This window comes from Acipenser ruthenus, chromosome 49 (genome assembly GCF_902713425.1).
Source record: "Acipenser ruthenus chromosome 49, fAciRut3.2 maternal haplotype, whole genome shotgun sequence".
NCBI classification, from domain to species: Eukaryota; Metazoa; Chordata; class Actinopteri; order Acipenseriformes; family Acipenseridae; genus Acipenser; species Acipenser ruthenus.
In genome coordinates this window covers 4876553-4902582 of record NC_081237.1, presented here as the reverse complement: position 1 = coordinate 4902582, position 26030 = coordinate 4876553, and the positions used below count along the sequence as shown (strand labels likewise).

The 26030-nt window shown below is 40.9% G+C and overlaps 4 protein-coding genes across 4 annotated transcripts; 3 read left to right on the top strand and 1 right to left on the bottom strand.

The window, feature by feature from the left end:
* Positions 1 to 779: 779 nt before the first annotated feature.
* LOC131721884 (complement factor D-like) lies at positions 780 to 4264 on the top strand. The gene is made up of 5 exons (XM_059015205.1): positions 780 to 1047; positions 2281 to 2440; positions 2828 to 2969; positions 3419 to 3676; positions 3912 to 4264. Exons 1-5 carry the CDS (start codon positions 990 to 992, stop codon positions 4059 to 4061), a joined length of 768 nt encoding a protein of 255 aa, XP_058871188.1. The 5' UTR covers positions 780 to 989; the 3' UTR covers positions 4062 to 4264.
* A 1881-nt stretch (positions 4265 to 6145) lies between these two features.
* Positions 6146 to 11531, top strand: LOC117428987 (complement factor D-like). The gene is made up of 5 exons (XM_059015204.1): positions 6146 to 6263; positions 8344 to 8494; positions 9201 to 9345; positions 10274 to 10531; positions 11141 to 11531. The coding sequence occupies exons 1-5, from the start codon at positions 6203 to 6205 to the stop codon at positions 11300 to 11302; spliced, it is 777 nt and encodes a 258-aa protein (XP_058871187.1). The 5' UTR covers positions 6146 to 6202; the 3' UTR covers positions 11303 to 11531.
* Positions 11532 to 13949: 2418 nt separating this feature from the next.
* Positions 13950 to 20062, top strand: LOC117428988 (complement factor D-like). Its single transcript, XM_059015202.1, has 5 exons — positions 13950 to 14091; positions 16854 to 16998; positions 17685 to 17829; positions 18630 to 18887; positions 19665 to 20062. The coding sequence occupies exons 1-5, from the start codon at positions 14031 to 14033 to the stop codon at positions 19824 to 19826; spliced, it is 771 nt and encodes a 256-aa protein (XP_058871185.1). The 5' UTR covers positions 13950 to 14030; the 3' UTR covers positions 19827 to 20062.
* Positions 20063 to 21750: 1688 nt separating this feature from the next.
* Positions 21751 to 25231, bottom strand: LOC117428860 (complement factor D-like). The gene is made up of 5 exons (XM_034047832.3): positions 24951 to 25231; positions 23730 to 23880; positions 22881 to 23025; positions 22407 to 22664; positions 21751 to 21963 (listed from the first exon to the last, which is right to left on the bottom strand). Exons 1-5 carry the CDS (start codon positions 25009 to 25011, stop codon positions 21802 to 21804), a joined length of 777 nt encoding a protein of 258 aa, XP_033903723.3. The 5' UTR covers positions 25012 to 25231; the 3' UTR covers positions 21751 to 21801.
* Between the last annotated feature and the right edge of the window lie 799 nt (positions 25232 to 26030).

The following is a 26030-nucleotide window of genomic DNA, read 5'->3' as shown; positions in this document are numbered from 1 at the left end:
TCAGTATCCATGCCTCAAGCCTGCCCTAGACTAGAGGGAGCACCCTTTCTCTTAGGGGGTGAGGGAGGGAGCAGTTCAGTCTCCATGCCTCAAGCCTGCCCTAGACTGGAGGGAGCACCCTTTCTCTAGGGGGTGAGGGAGGGAGCAGTTCAGTCTCCATGCCTCAAGCCTGCCCTAGACTGGAGGGAGCACCCTTTCTCTTAGGGAGGGAGGGAAGTGGTTGTTTAACAAACATCACCATCAGAGCAATGAAAGTGCCTTGATAGTCCAGAGAATTTGTCCAATGTAGCATATGTAGACTATTTCTTCAAAATATTGTTTAATACTGCTAATACTACTGCTACTACTACTACTGCTACTACTACTACTACTACTACTACTACTAATAATAATAATAATAATAATAATAATAATAATAATAATAATAATAATGTACTAAATACTTGAAAAAAAGCTGCTTTTGTAACGATGAGTTTCGGTCTTCAGTTTTAGTCCATGGTCTATACAGTTCCTGTGGTTAGAAAACCTGATATTATACACATTTCTGATCTTATCACAGCAGCCACTGTGTGCTGACATATCTATATTTTTAACTCTTGTGGAGATCGTGCATGATTGTCAAGCATACCAAGTCTGATCTTCATAAAATATTGTTCAACAACAACAACAACAACAATAATAATAATAATAATAATAATAATAATAATAATAATAATAATAATAATAATAATAATAATAATGAACATCATTGGTTTATAATTAGCTATTACTGTTTTTGTGCTTATGTGCACCTGCCAAGGCGCAGTGTAGTTTGATGTATGATCTCATAAAGATAAGATTCAGTGGAAGTTAGTTTCTTTTTGTTGATACCAATGACATGGCAGATTTCTTTATTTCCCTGCTGTGTAAACAGCCTCATGCTGGTATAAATGTGCTCTCATGTTGGAATGCTGTTCTAGAGCAGCCTGGCAGACACACAGAGGGACGGTATGGCTCTACAGTGGCTCGTGCTCACAGTGGCTCTGCTGCTAGACGCCCTGCCTTGTGGTGAGTTTCAGCTCTTATTTGTCTTGTGATTCAATATTTGGTGCTGATGTGGCAGTGACTGGAAAGAGAAAGAAAGAAAGAAAGAAAAAAAGAAAGAAAGAAAGAAAGAAAGAAAGAAAGAAAGAAAGGTAAATACCATGCTTTACCATTCACTGGGTTTTTTTCTTGCATGCCTGTGCTTTACTTTTCTTTGCTATAATGTTACCACAGTAAACCCTTGAGTGTGAAGCGATGGGACAAAGCTTCTCTTTGCACAGCTCTGCTCAGCCACAGACTCACTGTGTGACCCTGAGCAAGTCACTTAACCTCCTTGTGCTCCGTCTTTCGGGTGAGATGTTGTTGTAAGTGACTCTGCCTTGGATAAAGGCATCTGCTAAATAAACAGATACTATTGTGAACTATAAACTCCTGCTTCTGGAACTCTACAGAATCTATAGACATGGCAAGCATAGTGTGTGAGAAAGGAAATTGGTGTGGACTACAACCTCACTTCCTATAAACACGTCCGGTTTTACGTTTAGAACAGTCTGGTCTGTGGGCTCTGAGCCTTAGCTGAGCAGAAGAACCAAATCATTGCGAAACCAGATTAGATCATTCTGCAGATGCCTTTCCAGTTCCATAAACATGTCTGCAGAATGCACTCCACATTATTATTATTTATTTCTTAGCAGACGCCCTTATGCAGGGCGACTTACAATTGTTACAAGATATCACATTATTTTTACATACAATTACATTATTTCTACATACAATTACCCATTTATACAGTTGGGTTTTTACTGGAGCAATCTAGGTAAAGTACCTTTGCTCAAGGGTACAGCAGCAGTGTCCCCCACCTGGGATTGAACCCACAACCCTCCGGTCAAGAGTCCAGAGCCCTAACCACTACTCCACACTGCTGCCCAATGGTCATGAAGAAATGTTCAGAGGAGGGCGAATGTTTACTCCCAGCTAAAACTGCGTCAGGATCTGTAATAGCTTTAGCCAAATTATTGGATCTAAATCCAAATCTGAAACACCGGCGGTATTAAGATCCACCGCAGTTTAGACCATTAAAACAGAGCCCTGAGTGTTATATAGTTATGCAAGTGCAACATACTGTCAATACGAATCCCTGTGTTGCCATGTAGTTACATCAGCTGACACACAAGGCCCATGTAATTACACAGTAGTTCCCAAGCCAGAGCAGGAGTGAGTCGAATCCTGTATGACCCCATTCCTCTCCCCACTCAGACGGAGATGGGTTGCGGGACAGGATAGTAGGAGGGAAGGATGTCAGCCCCCACTCCAGACCCTACATGGCAGCCCTGCTACTGGACAGCGTTCATGAGTGCGGGGGGTTCCTGATTTCCGACCAATGGGTGATGAGCGCCGCCCACTGCTTCACTGCAGAGTAAGTGCCAACACTGCCATACACTATTTACTAGGGGCGTGCTGACACTCGCAATTGCCTTTATCGGCAGGTATTAAATAAATATATTTGCATTGTATCATGTCAACTTTTCATGAAGTGATATAAGAAGAATGTATAACCATGCAACTGCTGAAAGGATCATCTCTAGGAGGGGGTTTCCTGTAAAACATTATACAAAAACACAAAGAAACAAGCAGGCAACACAATTTCTGTTTTGTTCCTTGAGCTGTAAAATCAAAGCATTTCTAATGTTTCAAATAGCAGTAATCTGGAATGCTGTCTTATTGGGTCCAATGAATTGTGAAACCTCTGTCTCTCCCTCTCTCTCTCTCTCTCTCTCTGCCTCTCTCTGACTCCTCTTTCCAGTCTCAAAGGAACGTACACAGTCCTTCTGGGGGCTCATTCCCTGAACAATCGAGAGGACACCCAACAAGAGTTTGGAATTGCAGCACTCTACCCTCACCCCCGCTTCTCAATGAGCTACGACAACGATATCGTGCTGCTCAAGGTAACCGGCTCCACTAGGCAGTTCAAGGGTAGAAAGGGTTACTGCTGAGAAGATCGGAATTAAAACCGAAGAAAACAGGTTTCTTTACTTTTATAACGAAGAATCCCACTCAACGCCAAAAGGTAATCAAGAACACCTTAAAGGGGAGTCAAAGCCAAACAGTTGTCGGAGTAAGAAATCGTAAATTATAAGACCCACAAAATAGAGGCATGGAAGACATTGAGAAAGACTTCTAGCCGAAACGGCTGTCAAAGAATTTTGACTATATTTCTTGTAGTGTCGCCATGCAACCAAGCAAATAGAGGCAATCACTTCTCAGACCTTATTTTGCAGGATGATACAGTACTACATATTTTTCAAATGATGGTGCTTTATAGTCATGGATGAACAGGGATTCCTCACCGCTGACTATCCTGTGGGTGCGTGTGTGTCGTTGTGTGTGTTTGCAGCTGGATAGGCGTGTCACCTGGACTCCTGGCATCCAGCCTATCAGGTTCCAGCGCGATGGAGAGGAGGTTCCGGAGGGGACGGTGTGCAGGGTGGCGGGCTGGGGCTGGGTGAACAATGTCGGGATAAAACCGGAAAACCTGCAAGAGGTCGAAGTGAAGGTCATCAGCCACCAGCTGTGCTCCCGACGCGATTACTATGGGGGCAGGATCACAAGCAACATGATGTGCGCCGGGCAGCAGGGCAAAGACAGCTGCCAGGTACTGAATGATCCTGCAATAAACTTATCAGTCAGTCTACATCAACCAGGATGCAATTACCAGTAGCTACCGTTGTTATCAGACATTGGACACAGTTTCAGGTTTCAGTTCTGTTTGCACTAGTGCAAAGTTTGCTTTCCATTGTGTTTGACAAGGAGTAAAAACAATGTACTGCAGTTGATATAAAAGCAGTAAGAATCTTTATTTTGAGTTGCATGTTTTTTTGTCTCGACAGGGTGATTCTGGAGGCCCGCTTGTGTGCAATGGGGTGGCGACAGGCATCACTTCCTTCGGATGGACCAGGTGTGGGAAACCCAAAAACCCTGGTGTGTACACAATCATCTCCCACTACACCCAGTGGATCAGAAAAACGATGCGTCTGTGAGGCACACAGAGACACGAATACCCTGTCGACTGTGTCCTGCGCAGACTGCACCCTTGTTTCTGCTAACTTATAATCATGAAGTGTCAGAGTAATAGGGAGCAAACAGGGCATGAATAGCCATGTAATTGCATTGTAATAACTGAAATGAAAATGCACATTGACTGTAAATTAACACTGTATCAGCAAATTATTAAAATCAATAAAACCGGTTATGAAAAATCAATGTGTGTCTTACATTATGCCAGTAATTGAATCTAGAATGTCTCTTGAAGCCTCATTTTAAAACACATACAATCAGAATTGCAAGTTAGTGCCAATTTGTTACAATGAACATAACAGGCCATATTCATGTATTAAAACACCTTGGGCCATATTGTCAGAGTGTTTACTCCAGTCTTTAATTAACTCCTATAGTCTGAAACACCTGTTAATTTTAAGTAAGCTTTTTTATATGCATTGCATAAAGACTGGAGGGAGCATTTTGAACATATGGCCCCTTGAATTGTATTACCTAGCTCATGTTTAGTAAAATTCACAAGGTGTATTTGTTTTAGTAAACGCTTTTAATGAGTCGACTAAACAAAAAAGAGTTGACAAGAACTCCATTTAAAACCTGACCCAGATCACTATATAAAATAAAGTTCTGCAATTGAAAAGATTGCTTCACATGGAAACTCAGCCCCACTGATAACACCCACTCACACCACCACTGAAGGTTATATAGCAACAATGCATAGAACTCCTGTTATATTTTCTGGTCAAACACAAGCACTTCCAGTAAGCATTAAGAAACAGCTTGTGTGCAAGAAGCTGTGGATTTGCATACTGCCTGCAGTGCTGTGGATTTCTATATTGAGAAATTCCCATGTTTAAAAAACTTATATTGAGGACATGCTAATTATAACTCTATTTAAAATAAAAAGAGCCGCGTAGATATACAGTGAAACTTCACTCTTATAAAAAATGTGGGCTTAATACCGAAGAGACTCTGTCTCCCTTCTTTTAGATTACTATGTAGAATTTCTTCTGACAAATTATGACATCAGTTTCTCAGTTTAGCCATTTTTGTGTACTTATTAACAGCGTATTTAAAACTATTGTAGATGCTGGTAGCTTACAGGGTTAGAGCAAAACTTTAAAAGGAATAAACTTTGAAACCTCTTGGAGTTAACATGGAGGCAGTGTGGTCCAGTGGTTAAAGTCCAGCGCTTATAACCAGAAGGTCGCCGGTTCAAATCCCGCCTCTGCTACTGACTGACTCACTGTGTGTGACCCTGAGCAAGTCACTTAACCTCCATGTTCTCCATCCTGTGGATGAGATGTTAAATCAATGTCCTATTGTAAGTGACTCTGCATATAATGCACAGTTCACAGCCTACCTCTGTAAAGCGCTTTGTGATGGGGGTCCATTATGAAAGGCGCTATATAAAAATAAAGATATTACTATTATCATTCTGTTCTGACATCATCCACAGAATTGTTGAAAAATAACATCATGTTAACATGATGTTAACATCAGTGTGTGTAAACTAGGGCTGTGTGCTATTTACACCTCTGCTGTGTATATAGGGAGCAGTTCATTATTATTACAAAGGTGTAAGTGATCCATATTTCCTCTGTATTTTTACACGCTGGTCTGAAGCCAATCGGTCAGTCCATCCAGCTTAAGAGTGAGAATTGCATTTCTTTTTTTAGGATTGACACTGATAAAATTGACTCCAGCATGTTGCCAAAACGACTGAGTTTAACTCCAAAAAGAGTGCCTTCACATTTTTGTGCAAGTACTCTGAATTTCTATGGAACCTCAATAATATCTGGGTTCACTACTGAAAAAACTTAATTGCATCACACTAGGCTGCTGCAATATGTTTTCTTTTTGTGCCTGTTTACTCTTTATACTTCTGTCAACACGTCCTGTTTGAGAAATTTGATATGAAGAAGTGGGATTTTGTTTGTTTGCTTTTTTTTTTTTTTTTGGTGGTTGTGTGTTGATTGTATTGATACTACACACCGCAAGCAGCAGGTCAGCTAGAGGTCAGCCTCTTCCTCTTTCTCAATCTCAATAAATACCGCTCACCCTGGGGCTGCAGGCTGTGTGTGTCCCGCAAGCAGACAGACAGACAGACAGACAGACAGACAGCATGGACCAGCGGTACCGACTACCAGTGACGTTTATTCTTCTGTTTGGAGCTCTGCAATGTGGTAAGTTTTACATTGTTTGAAACGAGTGTGTGTGTGTGTGTGTGTGTGTGTGTGAGTGTGTGAGTGTGTGTGTGTGTGTGTGTGTGTGTGTGTGTGTGTGTGTGAGTGTGTGTGTGTGTGTGAGTGTGTGTGTGTGTGTGTGTGTGTGTGTGTATGTGTGTGTGAGTGTGTGTGTGTGTGTGTGTGTGTGTGTATCTCTGTAAATATTAAAGGAATTTTTTTTCCTTTATGTTGATTGTTATTACTCCAACTTTGATTCATAATTAAAACATTGATAAACCTGTCAATTGTGAAATTCATTTATACAGTAACAGCGTGATTATCAAAGCTTTTTGCTCCTGATTCTCTAAAAGTAATTGTAAACATTTTAAAGAGGGCAAATCTAGCAATAGGCAATGTAGGTATGAAAAAGAGAAATACAATGAATATTTTTTTTTTCACTTGGAAAATGAGCTGGAGTTTATTTGCAGTTAGACAAAGTGGAGCAAATGTTGCACTGGAGTAAAAATCTTTGCAAGCTGTCCTGTAAATCTTTCTCTACTTGACAGCATTATTCTGACTGCCTTCTTGTATACAGAGCAGAACAGCGCAACACTTGCATCTGATTTGTTGTGCTACTAATCAGACATGTGGAAACTCAACTGAATAAACGATGTATGACTTGCTTTCAACAGCAGAGAATTTCTATTTAAAGACTGTAGGGAGAAATAAAACTGATGAACAATATTATTGAGGTCAAATATATGTTTATTTGTATAGCTCAGAAAAGAATAATTTTAAATGGACAGAGTCGCATGCTGTGGGCTACAGTGAGATGAATCCTAGCCAGGAGTAAAGCTCTCCTTACAGTTTTATCATTGTCCACGCACACTCTTGTAGTGACCTTCCTGTGTACTCCTGACTTATTCTGCCACCCAGTCAAACTTACACAAATACATTTTTGTGAATCTCTTCTCTGTGATATTCACCCTCCCTCTACTGCATACATAGACCCCCTTTGCATTCCTGGCTCAAGCATATTTTTTCATATCAATCCAATGAAACATAATGTTTATGATTTTAATTTATTAATAGTGAAACATCTGGAGAGTCAATATTATTATTGACGGCCAAGGAAGAAACCAATTGTTGTTTTTAAAGATTTAAAATATGGTGTTGATCTTGTAGGAAATTGACAGAAATTGCGTTATCTCAATCTATCTTGCCTTTGCTTCACATCTCTGCTACAAATCCTGCGCGCTGCGAGTGTGCAGTACTGCCCTGTGAAGACCCGACTGTCACAGCAAACACTGCTGTTTATAAATGTAATCACTAGGAGTTTTATGAGAAGACATTATATGTGATTATAAATCTTTTTTTTTTTTTAAGCAGTTAGATTTGTGTACCAGACAAACTTATTTCCTTAAGTGAACTCATAAACACCCCCTAAGCAATTGCTTGGTCTGCTTCTGCCTATCGGCGCCACGGTATACAGTGCATAGGTGTTAACATTTTGAAAATGAATCAGAAATTTATACAAGAGTAACACATGTATACAAGGACAAGGAAGGAGTCCATATCTTGCACAATCAAAGCAATACTTCTTTTCAGTCTTGTGCAAATTCCTTGTGTTGCATCCCTTGCATCATCCTAGAATAACCACAGTGTTTTTCTGTTTGTCTGTTTTTGTGCAAGGCATGAATGAAATCCCTCCTGATAATTTCACTTGTATTTCATGTACTTTCAGGAATCCTTTAAGATTCTCTGCTAAAGGGTAACCAGTGATGGAAATAAGATGCCCATTGCATAGCAGTTTGATCCATTCCTGGTTTTACTATGAGTTTAATTTATTAATAAAATCTGTCCGGTAGTGCTTTGAAATTGAGTCGATGAGGTCGTTAATGAGCTGAAGAAGGAAACCTAGTGCTTCCTTTGTGAAATTAAAACACAAACTCGGTTCCTATACGGATTGAAAGGGCATGATCGGAAGATGAAACCCTGTCCTTCATTTTCAATAAGGAACAGATGGCAAACTTCAAGCATGTAGGATACTGTACTTGTTTCATAAGTGTGCCGCTGATCCATTCCCGTTCCTCTGTAGCAAGTGGAGCCATGATCATAGGAGGCTGGGAAGCGAAGCCCCACTCCAGGCCCTACATGGTGTCCGTGCAGCAGAATGGGTCCCATCACTGTGGGGGGTTCCTGGTGGCTGATCAGTGGGTGGTCAGCGCAGCACACTGCTACACAGCACAGTGAGTACAGCACTCTGCAAGCCTGTAGTATTTCACTGTATAAACACAGGCTAAACTACCCTTCTAAAGGATTCTCATAGTAAAAGCATAGGGAATGGTAAAGCATGAGTTAAGAATTATAAAGCCCAGAGAGGTATGGTAAAGCACATACAAAATATGGCAAACTGTGGTAGACTTCAGTAAATGCATGCAGTAGATTACCATGGAAAAGCATGATTGCTGTTCAAATTTACTGAGGGAAACAGTTATAAGGTTAACCATAGGTGAGGCCCATTGTGAAACAAACTAGAAAAAAAACATTGCTCACATTTATTGGGGCGTATTTTCAAAGCGTTTACAGCATGCTTTAAATAACTACTATTCTTTTGAAAGGAGAATCAATTTTACAACTAATCTAAAGAACCCGACACGCATCATCGGATGTTTGATTTTCTGAACTTGAGCCCCTTTATTAGTTCTATAAACAATGTCAGTGTCAGTCGCCCCTGTTTGTAGATCACTTGGATTCACCCCAGGCCTCTTTAGCACCTCAAGTTTTTTTGGTTCTCATTTTGTAACATTAAATATTCTCCTGTCAAAAAAACAGAAGTTCTCTCCATGCCAGAGGAAAAGCTTTGAAAATGTGTGTCAATATACTTTCATTTGAAATCTATCCAAACTGCTCTTGTGGAAAGTGAATGTGCTGCTGTGTGTTTGTTCTTTCCAGGTCCACTCCTTACAAAGTGCTGCTCGGGGCCCATTCTTTGAGTGACAGCGAGTCGACCAAGCAGACATTCGGCGTGGCTTCCATTCAATCTCATCCAGACTTCAATATTACAAGAAACTATGACAATGACATCACACTGCTGAAGGTATGAGTGCCTCTTGTGGTAAACTATGACAATGACATCACACTGCTGAAGGTATGAGTGTCTCTTGTGGTAAACTATGACAATGACATCACACTGCTGAAGGTATGAGTGCCTCTTGTGGTAAACTATGACAATGACATCACACTGCTGAAGGTATGAGTGTCTCTTGTGGTAAACTGTTTTTTAAAGTCGATGGGAACCAGATTTGGACTCATTCATGTTTGCATTTCTATTTTTAAAACTTTCAGCACCCGAGAATTGAGGGCTGTGTTTTCAAAGTGTTTGCTTCAGTCCCGCAAGCAGACAGACAGACAGACAGCATGTTTTCAAAGTGTTTGCTCCAGTCTTTTGAACAGAGAAAAAAAACTAATGTTAATGTTCCCAAACGAGAAACAAACAACACGAGGTGCTTGGGAGACCTTGTATTGTATTACCGAGGTTCGTTTCTTGGCTGTGTGAAGTTGCTGGTCTTCGGTGGGCATTCAGGAGTGAGTGTCGCATTGGCTATCGCGCTCCCGTGGTTTAGGGAGGCAAAACCATCAGGGACTGTTTCTCCTCATCGCACTACAGCGCACCCTACTGGCCAGGCTCCTAGTGAGCTCAGAGCGGACACCTGCAGGGCTTACCCTCCAGAGGGCGGTAGCTTGCTGACATCCGCTCTCGAGTTCCTGGGTGTAGAAGAGGAAGCTGGCTCGGTCGTGGGATCAGAGGACGCCCACAGAACTTTCAGTTCCTCTGAGCTGTGTGGGAAATTGATGCAGTGAGGGGAAAAATATAACTTGATATTCTAAATTGGGGAGAAAATCAGGGGTAAAATAATTGGGCACTCTAAATTCCCTCAGTTGAAACCACATCCTCGTCCCTCCCCTAGGTCCTTTCCTCTTATGGGAGCCGTTGTTGTATATGAAATGCTGTGTTGTGATTGCAGCTGGACGGGCGCGTCTCACTGACCAAGGCTGTTCAGAAGATCTCGTACCAGCGAGTGAGGGGAGTAGTGCCGCAGGGGACCGTGTGCAGCACGGCTGGTTGGGGCTGGGTCAAAAACGTGGGGCTAATGCCGGACAAGCTGCAGGAGGTCAACGTGAACGTCATCGGCCGCGAGAAGTGCTCCAGCTGGCGATACCACGGCAGCAGGATCACGGGTAACATGATGTGCGCGGGGGACCGCGGTAAAGACAGCTGCCATGTAGGTTTCCAACATTCTGAACCGTTCATGCAAAATGTATAAATGCGAAAAGAAGCCTAATAAATCAATGAGAAATGTTTGGACTAGAAGACTTTCTCAAGACAATGGCTGGCCCAGTGTGTTATTGTTCTAGTCTAGAGCAGTCCTTCAGCCTTAGTCATTTACAAAAACTAAAAAGCTGACCAAATAAGTAGAAAAGAAATGGAAAAAGCTAATGAACAAATCTGTTTTTAGGTATTTTGACTGCACTTGCTAATACTACCACTCCACTGACTGTCTTCAGTGAACTTATCCATGACTATTAAACACTCAATAGGGCAAAATGTATAAATGCTAAATGCAGTTTTGAAACCCTTCTAAAAGATTCCCATAGCAATATGTACCTAAAGCATGGTAAAGCACTGTAAAGCATAGATAAGCATTGTAAAGAATAGCGAGGTATGGTAAAGCTTTTTAATGAACATGTCAAACCAGGGTACACTGTGGTAATTACATAGTATAAAGCAGTGTAAAAATATCATGCAGAAATACGGTGGTAAACTTCTCTAAGGGAAGTTGTGTTCAGGGTGTTTTATTCTTGATTGTGAGCACGCTTCACTGTATCGGCAGGGTGATTCTGGAGGCCCCCTCTTGTGCAATGGGCTGGTGGAGGGCATCACTTCCTTCGGAGGGATGAAGTGTGGGAAACCCCTGAAACCTGGAGTGTACACCGTGATCTCTCACTACACGGACTGGATCGACGCAGTGATGAATCAGGGGTCTAAGTACTGACCTGTGATCCACTGACCAATTCAAATGGCTTGCTCCTGCGTGCACTCGAAAAAATAATCTTGCCACACTGTGCATTTCCTATGCTTTCCTACGTTGTTTACCATGATGTACTATTAGACAATGCAGTAAGAAGGCTGTCTTTGATGTAATGGGGTCTATTTTAATGATCTTACTAAACTAGATCACAGACCTGCTTTTTAAATGTAATTGCATTTAATGATGTTATAGAGGGGTGGGGGGGTGGGGGGGTGGGGGTGGGGGGCAATCAGTCCGCTAGCTGGATAACAGAGAGTTAACAAGATCACTGAATGAAATGAAACAAAGGCCTTCAGCCAAGATTGAAGACAAGGAACTTCAGTTTCAGCACGGTAGCGCACTTTGTATACACTGTTGAAGTTCACACAGTACCTTTTTGTTCTGTCCACACAGGTCTCCGCACAGGCTTCACACAGACAGCCTGTTTAAATACCTGCCTGACAATCATTAAATATTAGAGCCAGGTGACTCTCATCCTGGCTCCCTCCCGTGGCATTCTGGGGAAGGTAGTGCCCCTCACTACCTCTCCTCCCCCTACACAAAATAGACCCTAATACCCCAAAACAGCCTGAAAGCAAAGATAACAAGTATGTTTTATATAAAAAGCACATATTTAAATAAAGCTAGCATGCATTTACATGTTACTGTGTCAGTGTGTAATCATTGTCCACATAGACCTATATACACTTCATACTGTACATCAGACAAGAGACAAGAGTCTGCAGGCCTACTGCAACTTCACCCTTGTTTCTGCTAACTTATAACCAACGAGTAATGAAATGTCAGAGTAATAGGGAGCAAACGGCATGAATAGCTATGTAATTGTATTGTAATAACTGTGTAATTACCAAATGGGCCTGCTCTTATTTTGTAACTACTGTGTCGTTACACATGCCTGGTGAACAGCATTCTGTTACCTGATGTAATTACATGCTAACACCATGGCACAGGCCATTCCCATGTAGTCAGCTATAATTATACTACTATACACCTATTCCATTAGCAGCTGCCATGTTAGCTCCACTGCTGGGTATATGAAACTGTTGATGGGCTGATTTATCACATGTGTCCCACCTCTTGGATAAATGCATGGATAATAATATAATAGATTAAGTGGTTTATGAGAAAATGCACATTGACTGTAAATTAACACTGCATCAGCAAATTATCAAAAACCGGTTATGAAAAATCAATGTGTGTCTTACATTATGCCAGTAATTGAATCTAGAATGTCTCTTGAAGCCTCATTTTAAAACACATACAATCAGAATTGCAAGTTAGTGCCAATTTGTTACAATGAAAATAACAGGCCATATTCATGTATTAAGACACCTTGGGCCATATTGTCAGAGTGTTTACTCCAGTCTTTAATTAACTCCTATATTTTGAAAGTGGTAAAACGCCTGTTAATTTTAAGTAAGCCTTTACAGGACATTTTTTGCTGCTTCAGAATGGAATTTCCTCGGTTATATTTGCATAAAGACTGGAGGAAGCATTTTGAACATACGGCCCCTTGAATTGTATTACCTAGCTCATGTTTAGTAAAATTCACAAGGTGTATTTGTTTTAGTAAACGCTTTTAATGAGTCGACTAAACAAAAAAGAGTTGACAAGAACTCCATTTAAAACCTGACCCAGATCACTATATAAAATAAATTCCTGCAATTGAAAAGACTGGAAACTCAGCCCCACTGATAACAGCCACTCACACCACCACTGAAGGTTATATAGCAACAATGCATAGAACTCCTGTTATATTTTCTGGTCAAACACAAGCACTTCCAGTAAGCATTAAGAAACAGCTTGTGTGCAAGAAGCTGTGGATTTGCATACTGCCTGCAGTGCTGTGGATTTCTATATTGAGAAATTCCCATGTTTAAAATACTTATATTGAGGACATGCTAATTATAACTCTATTTAAAATAAAAAGAGCCGCGTAGATATACAGTGAAACTTCACTCTTATAAAAAATGTAGGCTTAATACCGAAGAGACTCTGTCTCCCTTCTTTTAGATTACTATGTAGAATTTCTTGTGACAAATTCTAATCGTAGGATATTTGATTATTTTTAGTTTGGTTGAGGTGAGGGATTAGTCTAGGATTAGGGTAATACAATACAATAGTATTTAGGGTGTGCTAACATCAGTGTGTGTAAACTAGGCTGTGTGCTATTTACACCTCTGCTGTGTATATAGGGAGCAGTTCATTATTATTTACTAAGAGTGAGAACTGGGAATAATCCATTCAAATTGCATTTATTTTTTTAGGATTGACACTGATAAAATTGATTCCAACATGTTGACAAAACGACTGAGTTTGACTCCAAAAAGAGTGCCTTCACATTTTTGTGCAATTACTACGGAACCACAATAATATCTGGGTTTGCTACCGAAAAAACGGAATTGCGTCGCACTAGGCTGCTGCAATATGGGTTTTTTTTTGTGTGCAGGTTTCCCCTTTCTACTTCTGTCCATCCGTCCTGTTTCAGAAATCTGATTTTAAGAAGTGGGATTTTTTGTGTGTGGGTGTGTGTTGATTTTATTTATATTATGCACTGCAAGCAGCAGCTCAGCTGACCCCTTCCTCTTTCTCAGTCTCATCGACCCGATAAATACCGCTCACGTGTGTCACACAAGCAGACAGACAGACAGACAGACAGACAGACAGACAGACAGACAGACAGACAGCAAGCATGGACCAGCGGTACAGACTACCAGTGGCGTCTATTCTGCTGTTCGGAGCTCTGCAATGTGGTAAGTTTTACATTGTTTGAAATTATATCATCATTTTTATTTATTTTGTGATACACAACCGAATTGCATCAAAAACAAATATTTATCTTGATCGTTTACTTTAGATGAAGGTGTCAGTGAAATAACCGTGGAGTGTTTACATAATAGAAATGGAAGAAAGAAACCTTCAGATTCTGCATTAACACACAATAAGATCCCGACGCCATGAACAATTGCGTGCGTTGACTTATTATTATTATTATTATTATTATTATTATTATTATTATTATTATTATTATTATTATTATTATTATTATTTGTTTATTTAGCAGACGCCTTTATCCAAGGTGACTTACAGAGACTAGGGTGTGTGAACTATGCATCAGCTGCAGAGTCACTTACAAGTGCGTCTCACCCGAAAGACGGAGCACAAGGAGGTTAAGTGACTTTCTCAGGGTCACGCAACGAGTCAGTGGCTGAGGTGGGATTTGATCCGGGGACCTGCTGGTTACAAGCTTATTTTCTATATTCTTTAAATATGAACTAAGTAGTATATGAGGACATTGTTAGTTGGTTCGCAAATTGTCTCCAGCAGGGTCGACTCGCCGGACTCGTGGTTTTCTCCAGTGCGTGTGCGTTCAAGTCTCCCAGCTTTCGGTTATGTATGCAATTACAAACGAAAGTACCGAACGAAGATCAAAGATAAGCAAGAACTTGGCCCGGAGTTAACAAAAGGAGCCTGTATAACGCACACGCCTTGGAGCCCACCCGATTCCTGAAAGTGGGTTTAGATGAGAGGATATATATAGCCGGTGGTAGTGCTAGCTGATTGGGGGCCCTAAGCAGAAATATCTATTGCCCCCACCCCTTTTTCAGTTTCTATTTTTTATTCCCCTCTCGTTTATGTTGTAATTGATTGTTATTAATCCAACTCTGATTCTTAATTAAAACATTGATAAACCTGTCAGTTGTGAAATTCATTTGTACAGTAACAGCGTGATTATCAAAGCTTTTTGCTCATGACTTTCTGAAAGTAATTGTAAATCTAGAAACAGGCAATGTAGGTATGAAAAAGAAATGCAATGAATATTTTTTTTTATTTGCAGTTAGACAAAGTGGAGCAAATGTTGCACTGGAGTAAAAAATGCAACACTTGCATCTGATTTGTTGTGCTACTAATCAGACATGTGGAAACTCAACTGAATAAACGATGTATGACTTGCTTTCAACAGCAGAGAATTTCTATTTAAAGACTGTAGGGAGAAATAAAACTGATGAAAAATATTATTGAGGTCAAATATATGTTTATTTGTATAGCTCAGAAAAGAATAATTTTAAATGGACAGAGTCGCATGCTGTGGGCTACAGTGAGATGAATCTGAGCCAGGAGTAAAGCTCTCCTTACAGTTTTATCATTGTCCACACACACTCTTGTAGTGACCTTTCTGTGTACTCCTGACTTATTCTGCCACCCAGGCAAAGCTACACAAATACATTTTTGTGAATCTCTTAGTAACAAATGTATACAAGGACAAGGAAGGAGTCCATATCTTGCACAATCAAAGCAATCCTTTTTTTCAGTCTTTTGCAAACTCCTCCAGTTGTATCCCTTTCATCATCCGAGAATAATCATGGTGTTTTTTTATGTTTTGTTTTTGTGCAAGGCATGAATGAAATCCCTCCTGATAACTGCACAATACCTTCCTTTAAAGTTGTATTTGATGTACTTTCGTGAATCCTATAATATTCTCTTCCACAATCATGCAAATGGAAGAGCCCAAACTGGCCAATGTGTTACATCTCTGCTAAAGAGCGACCAGGGATGGAAAATAAGACTCCCATTGCATAGCAGTTTGATCCATTCCAGGCGGGGATTTTCAAATATCAGCGTGATTGTATCAAACTCGTGGTATAGTAACAACAGCTTTAGTAGCAAGTGATTTTCAAATGGAATTTGTTAATAAAATCAATCCGATAATGCTTTGAAATTGAGTCGTTGAGGTCATCAATGAACTCATTTCAATCTCAGGCTCGCAATCAAGCACTAAAATGACATTTGCTGTCACTGCTGCTGCCACACCCAGCAAAGCCATATTGTACTTTGTTTTTTCTATTTATTTTTTTCACACCAAAGAACTTAAATACTGTTTCAGGGTGAGTTATGTACTTTTTCGTTCATTAAAAACCCTCCTTTTCCAAGTGCAAATCAACTCTTGATAAACTATGACAGTTAACACAGATTTCCTTTTAAATTCCCACGCAACCAAAAGAAACAGTCACAAAAAGCACGGCTCGTAAAGATATTAACATTATGTCGTAAAAATCTACATCATTTCACAAATCACATTAGCACGATTATTTAATAACGAGATAGGCATAACGATGGCTTGAAAATTCCCAAATCAATGTTACATACCGATTTGATCATTAACACTAGAGTTATCAGTTACGAACTTCTGAACCCCCGCCCCTGCCCCCCATGTGAGTTTGTTAGCTATACACTGTGGCTAATCAAGCTTGTAGTAAAACCTGGAGTGGGTGAAGTCTTATATCTATCCCTGGAGACTCGCTGAAAAGATCTAGCAAGCAGACTAAAAGCCATGGGGCTGAAGAAGGAAACCAAGTGCTTCCTTTCTGAAATTAAAACACAAACTCGGTTCCTATACAGTTTGAAAGGGCATGATGAAGCCCTGTCCTTCATTTTAAATAAGGGAACTTGAAGCATGTAGGATACTGTACTTGTTTCATAAGTGTGTCGCTGATCCATTCCCGTTCCTCTGCAGCAAGTGGAGCCATAGGAGGCTGGGAAGCGAAGCCCCACTCCAGGCCCTACATGGTGTCCGTGCAGCAGAATGGGATCCATCACTACGGGGGGTTCCTGGTGGCTGATCAGTGGGTGGTCAGCGCAGCACACTGCTTCACAGCACAGTGAGTACAGCACTCTGCAAGCCTGTAGTATTTCACTGTATAAACACAGGCTAAACTACCCTTCTAAAAGATTCCCATAGTAAAAGCATTGGGAATGGGAAAGCATGAGTTAAGAATTATAAAGCCCAGAGCATATAAAAAATATGGCAAACTATGGTGGACTTTGGTAAATGCATGCAGTAGGTTACCATGGGAAAAGCATGATTGCTGTGCAAATTTACTGAGGCAAACTGTTATAAGGTTAACCATAGATGAGGCCCATTGTGAAACAAACTAGAAAAAAAATTCACATTTATTGGGGCGTATTTTCAAAGCGTTTACAGCATGCTTTAAATAACTACTATTCTTTTGAAAGGAGCCAATTTTACAACTAATCTAAAGAACACTTCACGCATCATCGGATGTTTGATTTTCTGAACTTGAGCCCCTTTATTAGTTCTATAAACGATGTCAGTGTCAGTCGCCCCTGTTTGTAGATCACTTGGATTCACCCCAGGCCTCTTTAGCACCTCAAGTTTGTTTGGTTCTCATTTTGTAACATGAAATATTCTCCTGTCAAAAAAACAGTTCTCTCCATGCCAGAGGAAAAGTTTTTTAAATGTGTGTGTCAATATACTTTCATTTGAAATCTATCCATACTGCTCTTGTGGAAAGTGAATGTGCTGCTGTGTGTTTGTTCTTTCCAGGTCCACTCCTTACAAAGTGCTGCTCGGGGCCCATTCTTTGAGTGACAGCGAGTCGACCAAGCAGACATTCGGCGTGGCTGCCATTTACTCTCATCCAGACTTCAATATTACAAGAAACTATGACAATGACATCGCACTGCTGAAGGTATGAGTGCCTCTTGTGGTAAACTATGACAATGACATCGCACTGCTGAAGGTATGAGTGCCTCTTGTGGTAAACTATGACAATGACATCACACTGCTGAAGGTATGAGTGCCTCTTGTGGTAAACTATGACAATGACATCACACTGCTGAAGGTATGAGTGCCTCTTGTGGTAAACTATGACAATGACATCACACTGCTGAAGGTATGAGTGCCTCTTGTGGTAAACTATGACAATGACATCGCACTGCTGAAGGTATGAGTGCCTCTTGTGGTAAACTATGACAATGACATCACACTGCTGAAGGTATGAGTGTCTCTTGTGGTAAACTATGACAATGACATCACACTGCTGAAGGTATGAGTGCCTCTTGTGGTAAACTATGACAATGACATCACACTGCTGAAGGTATGAGTGCCTCTTGTGGTAAACTATGACAATGACATCACACTGCTGAAGGTATGAGTGCCTCTTGTGGTAAACTATGACAATGACATCACACTGCTGAAGATATGAGTGTCTCTTGTGGTAAACTGTTTTAAAAAGTCAATGGGAACCAGATTTGGACTCATTCATGTTTGCATTTCTATTCTTTAGACTCTGAGACAACATTGAATTTATCTCTGCTCCACCTAGGGCTTTGAATGACAAGCCTAGGAGTTTAAAAAGATTCCAAAATCTGAGAATTTATATCCAATCACAGCAGTCCCTCAGTTGAAACCACACCCTCGTCCCTCCCCTAGGTCCTTTCCTCTTATGGGAGCCATTGTTGTATATGAAATGTTGTGTTGTGATTGCAGCTGGACGGGCGCGTCTCACTGACCAAGGCTGTTCAGAAGATCTCGTACCAGCGAGTGAGCAGAGACGTCCCTCAGGGGACCGTGTGCAGCTTGGCTGGCTGGGGCTGGATCAGTAACGTAGGGATAAAGCCAGACAAGCTGCAGGAGGTCAACGTGAGTGTCATCGGCCGCGAGAAGTGCTCCAGCCGGAGATACCACGGCAGCAGGATCACGGGTAACATGATGTGCGCAGGGGACCGCGGTAAAGACAGCTGCAATGTAGGTTTCCAAAATTCTGAACCGTTCATGCATGTGTAAACGCGAAAAGAAGCCTAATAAATTCAATGAGAAATGTTTGGACTAGAAGCCTTTCTCAAGACAATGGCTGACCCAGTGTGTTGTTGTTCTAGTCTAGAGTGGTCCTCTGGACTTGGAAAATGCTAATTAATAAATCTGTTTTTAGGTATTTTGACGGCACTTGCTAATACTACCACTCCACTGACAGTCTTCAGTCTTTTCAACTTATCCATGAATAGGGCAAAATGTATAAATGCTAAATAAAAAACCTAATACATTCAATGGCATTTCGACTTGAAGTCTTTCTCATGACAGTGTCTTAAAGACTTCTCGTCGAAACGTTTGTCATTGATTGGATTATGTTCCTTTCTGTATTTCTTTTAAGACATTGAGAAAGAGGTCCGATTTTATTTTTAGAAATCCTAGGTTTCCACCATTATTTACTTCTCACAAGTCTCTGTATGTTATCAAATCTCCCCTTTAGTTTCTTACAGTTTTGAAACCCTTATAAAAGTTTCCCATAGCAATATGTAATAAAGCATGGTAAAGCACTGTAAAGCATAGATAAGCATTGTAAAGAATAGCGAGGTATGGTAAAGCTTATTAATGAACATGTCAAACCAGGGTACACTGTGGTAATTACATAGTATAAAGCAGTGTAAAAATATCGTGCAGAAATACAGTGGTAAACTTCTCTAAGGGAAGTTCTGTTCAGGGTGTTTCATTCTTGATTGTGAGCACGCTTCACTGTATCGGCAGGGTGATTCCGGAGGCCCCCTCTTGTGCAATGGGCTGGTGGAGGGCATCACTTCCTTTGGAGGGATGAAGTGTGGGAAACCCCTGAAACCTGGAGTGTACACCGTGATCTCTCACTACACGGACTGGATCGACGCAGTGATGAATCAGGGGTCTAAGTACTGACCTGTGATCCACTGACCAATTCAAATGGCTTGCTCCTGTGTGCTCTTAAAAAAGGATGTATATATATATATATATATAAATAAAGCTAGCATGCATTTACATGTTACTGTGTCAGTGTGTAATCATTGTGCACATAGACCTATATACACTGCATTTGGATGGACTGACCTATTGGCTTTGAACAACACTGCTTGTAAAAATAGAGAGGAAATAGAGATCATTGTAATATCCTACTCCTAGACGAATCCCTCACCTCAACCTTCAATTAACATCAACCCCAGTCAGAAAACAAGATAACGACAGGCTGGTTGATAGTCCTGTAAATGAGGAATGACTTGCCTGTGTTTGTAGTGTAACAGCTATCGACCAAACCCCGAGCTGCACTGTTCTTAATGTCCCGGGCTGTCGTTGCTGGTGATGCTGGGAGACACGGGTTCAGGTTAATACACTGGTATTGAAATGTTATCCACATGTTATTTTCTGTGAGCCACCTGAAATATTTAACCCTGTAAGTAAATGTATTTTCACATCACTGTCCCATATACTAAATATTGAATGTATTGTGGATAGGATGTATAATTTGAGTTATATATAATATGTGTGTGTATGTTTGAACGGAGGTATAAATGCAGTACAACTTTTTTTTAAAAAAGTAAAGTTTTTTTGCATGTACACAAAAGGTTTAATGATTACAAAATTATTTATTTCAAGACGTTTCGGACAAAATTCCTTCTTCAGCTGTGCAGAAAGAAAGCAAACACAGCGCAGTAAACTTGATATTTTTCAAGAATTCTGTGGACGATGTCAGAGTAATGTCAGACTGGAATGTTAACTCCAAGAGGTTTCAAAGTTTATTCCTTTTTATAGTTTTGCTCTAACCCTGTAAGCTACCAGCATCTACAATAGTTTTAAATACGCTGTTAATAAGTACACAAAAATGGCTAAACTGAGAAACTGATGTCATAATTTGTCAGAAGAAATTCTACATAGTAATCTAAAAGAAGGGAGACAGAGTCTCTTCGGTATTAAGCCCACATTTTTTATAAGAGTGAAGTTTCACTGTATATCTACGCGGCTCTTTTTATTTTAAATAGAGTTATAATTAGCATGTCCTCAATATAAGTATTTTAAACATGGGAATTTCTCAATATAGAAATCCACAGCACTGCAGGCAGTATGCAAATCCACAGCTTCTTGCACACAAGCTGTTTCTTAATGCTTACTGGAAGTGCTTGTGTTTGACCAGAAAATATAACAGGAGTTCTATGCATTGTTGCTATATAACCTTCAGTGGTGGTGTGAGTGGGTGTTATCAGTGGGGCTGAGTTTCCATGTGAAGCAATCTTATACTCTGACATTTCATTACTCGTTGGTTATAAATTAGCAGAAACAAGGGTGAAGTTGCAGTAGACCTGCAGACTGCGCAGGACAGAGTCAGGGGAGCGCAGGTTAGTGTCCTGGCAGTGAGAAGCCAGCGGTCTTCACTGGGGCGTCAGTAGGGAGCATCGCACTGGCTCTCGCGCTCCCGTGGTTTAGGGAGGCAAAACCATCAGGGACTGTTTCTCCTCATCGCACTACAGCGCACCCTGCTGGCTAGGCTCCTAGTGAGCTCAGAGCGGACACCTGCAGGGCTTGTCCTCCAGAGGGCGGTATCTCGCTGACATCCGCTCTCGAGTTCCTGGATGTAGAAGAGGAAGCTGGCTCGGTCATGGGATCAGAGGACGCCCGCTGAACCTTACAAATTGTATCTCAAATATAAATATATTTGTCTCGGGTCTGATGTACAGTATGAAGTGTATATAGGTCTATGTGCACAATGATTACACACTGACACAGTAACATGTAAATGAATGCTAGCTTTATTATATATATATATATATATATATATATATATATATATATATATATATATATATATCTCCTTTTTTAAGAGCACACAGGAGCAAGCCATTTGAATTGGTCAGTGGATCACAGGTCAGTACTTAGACCCCTGATTCAACACTGCGTCGATCCAGTCCGTGTAGTGAGAGATCACGGTGTACACTCCAGGTTTCAGGGGTTTCCCACACTTCATCCCTCCGAAGGAAGTGATGCCCTCCACCAGCCCATTGCACAAGAGGGGGCCTCCGGAATCACCCTGCCGATACAGTGAAGCGTGCTCACAATCAAGAATAAAACACCCTGAACACAACTTCCCTTAGAGAAGTTTACCACCGTATTTCTGCATGATATTTTTACACTGCTTTATACTATGTAATTACCACAGTGTACCCTGGTTTGACATGTTCATTAATAAGCTTTACCATACCTCGCTATTCTTTACAATGCTTATCTATGCTTTACAGTGCGTTACCGTGCTTTATTACATATTGCTCTGGGAAACTTTTATAAGGGTTTAAAAACTAAGAAACTAAAGGGGAGATTTGATTAAAAATAAACACAGCATTATTGTCCCTGTTCTGTGGTGATAGACACTGTCTTGAGAAAGGCTTCTAGTCCAAACGTTTCTCATTGAATTTATTAGGTTTCTTTTCGCATTTACACATTTTGCATGAACGGTTCAGAGTGTTGGAAACCTACATGGCAGCTGTCTTTACCGCGGTCCCCTGCGCACATCATGTTACCCGTGATCCTGCTGCCGTGGTATCCCCGGCTGGAGCACGTCTCGCGGCCGATGACGGTCACGTTGACCTCCTGCAGCTTGTCCGGCATTATCCCCACATTACTGATCCAGCCCCAGCCAGCCGTGCTGCACACGGTCCCCTGAGGCACGTCTCCGCTCACTCGCTGGTACGAGATCTTCTGAACAGCCTCGGTCAGTGAGACGCGCCCGTCCAGCTGCAATCACAACACAGCATTTCATATACAACAACGGCTCCCATAAGAGGAAAGGACCTAGGGGAGGGACGAGGGTGTGGTTTCAACTGAGGGACTGCTGTGATTGGATATAAATTCTCCGATTTTTTTAATCTTTTTTCTCATGCAAACATGAATGAGTCCAAATGTGGTTCCCATCGACTTTTTAAAACAGTTTACCACAAGAGGCACTCATACCTTCAGCAGTGCGATGTCATTGTCAAAGTTTATTTCAATATTGAAGTCTGGATGAGAGTAAATGGAAGCCACACCGAATGTCTGTTTGGTCGACTCGCTGTCACTCAAAGAATGGGCCCCGAGCAGCACTTTGTAAGGAGTGGACCTGGAAAGAACAAACACACAGCAGCACATTCACTTTCCACAAGAGCAGTTTGGATAGATTTCAAATGAAAGTATATTGACACACATTTTCAAAGCTTTTCCTTTGGCATGGAGAGAACTTCTGTTTTTTTGACAGGAGAATATTTCATGTTACAAAATGAGAACCAAACAAACTTGAGGTGCTAAAGAGGCCTGGGGTGAATCCAAGTGATCTACAAACAGGGGTGACTGACACTGACATCGTTTATAGAACTAATAAAGGGGCTCAAGTTCAGAAAATCAAACATCCGATGATGCGTGTCGGGTTCTTTAGATTAGCTGTAAAATTGATTCTCCTTTCAAAAGAATAGTAGTTATTTTAAGCATGCTGTAAACGCTTTGAAAATACGCCCCAATAAATGTGAGCAATTTTTTTTCTAGTTCGTTTCACAATGGGCCTCCTCTATGCTTAACCTTATAACTGTTTGCCTCAGTAAATTTGCACAGCAATCATGCTTTTCCATGGTAATCTACTGTATGCATTTACAGAAGTCTACCACAGTTTGCCATATTTTGTATGTACTTTACCATACCTCTCTGGGCTTTATAATTCTTAGCCCATGCTTTCCCATTCCCTATGCTTTTACTATGAGAATCTTTTAGAAGGGTAGTTTAGCCTGTGTTTATACAGTGAAATACTACAGGCTTGCAGAGTGCTGTACTCACTGTGCTGTGAAGCAGTGTGCTGCGCTGACCACCCACTGATCAGCCACCAGGAATCCCCCACAGTGATGGGACCCATTCTGCTGCACGGACACCATGTAGGGCCTGGAGTGGGGCTTCGCTTCCCAGCCTCCTATGATCATGGCTCCACTTGCTACAGAGGAACGGGAATGGATCAGCGGCACACTTATGAAACAAGTACAGTATCCTACATGCTTGAAGTTTGCCATCTGTTCCTTATTGAAAATGAAGGACAGGGTTTCATTCTCTGATCATGGCTAAGAAGACACCACAATCACACTTGCAGCTGGTCAACCCTTTCGAAGCTTGTGTTTTAGTTTCACAAAGAAAGCACTACTATGAGCTTGATTATCAACGATGCATAATTAACAAGCTGACTATTAAACTCATTGTAAAACCAGGAATGGATCAAACTGCTATACAATGGGAGTCTTATTTCCATGCCTGGTCACTCTTTAGCAGAGATGGAACACGTTTGCATGACTGTGGAAGAGAATCTTATAGGATTCCTGCAAGTACATAAAATACAAGTTTAGAGGAAGGAATAGTGCAGTTATCAGGAGGGATTTCATTCATGCCTTGCACAAAAAAAATAAAATATATAAACACCAGGGTTATTCTGGGATGATGCCAGGCATGCAGCGCCAGCATCACACAAGGAATTTGCATAAAAACTGGAAAGAAAGGATTGGTAGGATTGTGCAAGGTATGGAATCCTTCCTTGTCCTGGTACAAGTTCGCGCTTGTCTTGCTTGATCTTCGTAGGGTACTTTCTTTTGTAATGGCATGGGAGACTTGAACGCACACGCACTGGAGAAAACCACGAGTCCGGCGAGTCGACCCTGCTGGAGACAATTTGAGAACCAACTAACGATGTCCTAATATACTACGTAGTTGATATTTAATGAATATATGAACTAATATAAATAATCTAAATGAACACATCAACGCAATTGTTCACGTCGAATCGATTCATGTTAAGGTCGGGATCTTATTGTGTGTTAATGCAGAATCTGAAGGTTTCTTTCTTCCATTTCTATTATGTAAACACTCCACGGTTATTTCACTGACACCTTCATCTAAAGTAAAGGTGTAAGAAATTTGTTTTTGATGCAATTGTGTATCACAAAAAAAGTTTATATATAGATAGATAGATAGATAGATATAGACACACACACACGTTTCAAACAATGTAAAACTTACCACATTGCAGAGCTCCGAACAGCAGAATAAACGCCACTGGTAGTCGGTACCGCTGGTCCATGCTGTCTGTCTGTCTGTCTGTCTGTCTGTCTGCTTGCGGCACACACGCAGTTTGGAGCCCCAAGGTGAGCGGTATTTATCGGGTCGATGAGACTGAGAAAGAAGAAGGGGTCGGCTGAGCTGATGCTTGCGGTGTGTAGAATAAATAAAATCAACACACACACACACCCAAAAAATCCCACTTCCTCTTATCAGATTTCTCAAACAGGCCGGGCCAAATTAATGAATAGGCAAACTAGACTAGTGCCTGGGGCCCCGGGGGGCGGGGGGTTGGCGGGTTGGGGTTGGGGGGGGGGGGGGGGGGGGGCGGGGGTGGTTAAGGCAACTGTTTTTTTTGTTTTTTTTTAACTGATGCGGATTTGTGTACAAACTGAAAGAAGGCAAAGTTGGTGTCAATATTGAGCACTCTATCCCAAATAGCAACATGAAAAAAAACAGCCAATTTACAAAGTTATTCTTAAAATATTTATACAAAATGTGCAATGCAAGTATTTTTGAAGCACTGGTTTATAACAAACTCAGAAATATCGTTCCACTAAGTCTCATTTTATAATAATAAACAGCCTGATTTTCAAAAGGGGCACAAGGAAAAACAGATCGCAAAACACCTTTGCGACTCCAGAGAAATTGCAACATGTATTTTCAAAAGTCGTGTAAAGTCAGTGAAAACCGAATTGCGTCAAAAACAAATATTTGTCTGTAACGTTTAATTTACATGAAGGTGCCATGTAAAATGTTATTTTGAGATCAACCTTCTTTCCTACTTTTGTACCGTATTTTATTTACAAACGTTTGATAAAATGTATACACGATATTGTTGCATGTTTTATTGGGTATATATTTCCTTGTGATCTTGAGCTCCTTTGGGAAAAAATTGTAACTAAGAGAGCGAACTGAATTAAACCATTACACACGTTAATTATCGTCATTGGGTATCTAAACACTCGACTCCCCCACACCACTACATACTGTACATGCATTCATTCACACACACACACACACACTCACACACACACACAC

What these genes read in the sequence shown, in the direction of transcription:
- LOC131721884 (XM_059015205.1), top strand. Translation starts at nt 990, where the DNA reads ATGGCTCTACAGTGGCTCGTGCTCACAGTGGCTCTGCTGCTAGACGCC. An exon ending in GCTAGACGCCCTGCCTTGTG is followed by an intron (nt 1,048 to 2,280) that starts GTGAGTTTCAGC and finishes CTCCCCACTCAG; the next exon opens with ACGGAGATGGGTTGCGGGAC. An exon ending in ACGATATCGTGCTGCTCAAG is followed by an intron (nt 2,970 to 3,418) that starts GTAACCGGCTCC and finishes GTGTGTTTGCAG; the next exon opens with CTGGATAGGCGTGTCACCTG.
- LOC117428987 (XM_059015204.1), top strand. Translation starts at nt 6,203, where the DNA reads ATGGACCAGCGGTACCGACTACCAGTGACGTTTATTCTTCTGTTTGGA. An exon ending in GTTTGGAGCTCTGCAATGTG is followed by an intron (nt 6,264 to 8,343) that starts GTAAGTTTTACA and finishes GTTCCTCTGTAG; the next exon opens with CAAGTGGAGCCATGATCATA. An exon ending in GCACACTGCTACACAGCACA is followed by an intron (nt 8,495 to 9,200) that starts GTGAGTACAGCA and finishes TGTTCTTTCCAG; the next exon opens with GTCCACTCCTTACAAAGTGC.
- LOC117428988 (XM_059015202.1), top strand. Translation starts at nt 14,031, where the DNA reads ATGGACCAGCGGTACAGACTACCAGTGGCGTCTATTCTGCTGTTCGGA. An exon ending in GTTCGGAGCTCTGCAATGTG is followed by an intron (nt 14,092 to 16,853) that starts GTAAGTTTTACA and finishes GTTCCTCTGCAG; the next exon opens with CAAGTGGAGCCATAGGAGGC. An exon ending in GCGGTAAAGACAGCTGCAAT is followed by an intron (nt 18,888 to 19,664) that starts GTAGGTTTCCAA and finishes CTGTATCGGCAG; the next exon opens with GGTGATTCCGGAGGCCCCCT.
- LOC117428860 (XM_034047832.3), bottom strand. Translation starts at nt 25,011, where the DNA reads ATGGACCAGCGGTACCGACTACCAGTGGCGTTTATTCTGCTGTTCGGA. An exon ending in GCACACTGCTTCACAGCACA is followed by an intron (nt 23,026 to 23,729) that starts GTGAGTACAGCA and finishes TGTTCTTTCCAG; the next exon opens with GTCCACTCCTTACAAAGTGC. An exon ending in GCGGTAAAGACAGCTGCCAT is followed by an intron (nt 21,964 to 22,406) that starts GTAGGTTTCCAA and finishes CTGTATCGGCAG; the next exon opens with GGTGATTCCGGAGGCCCCCT.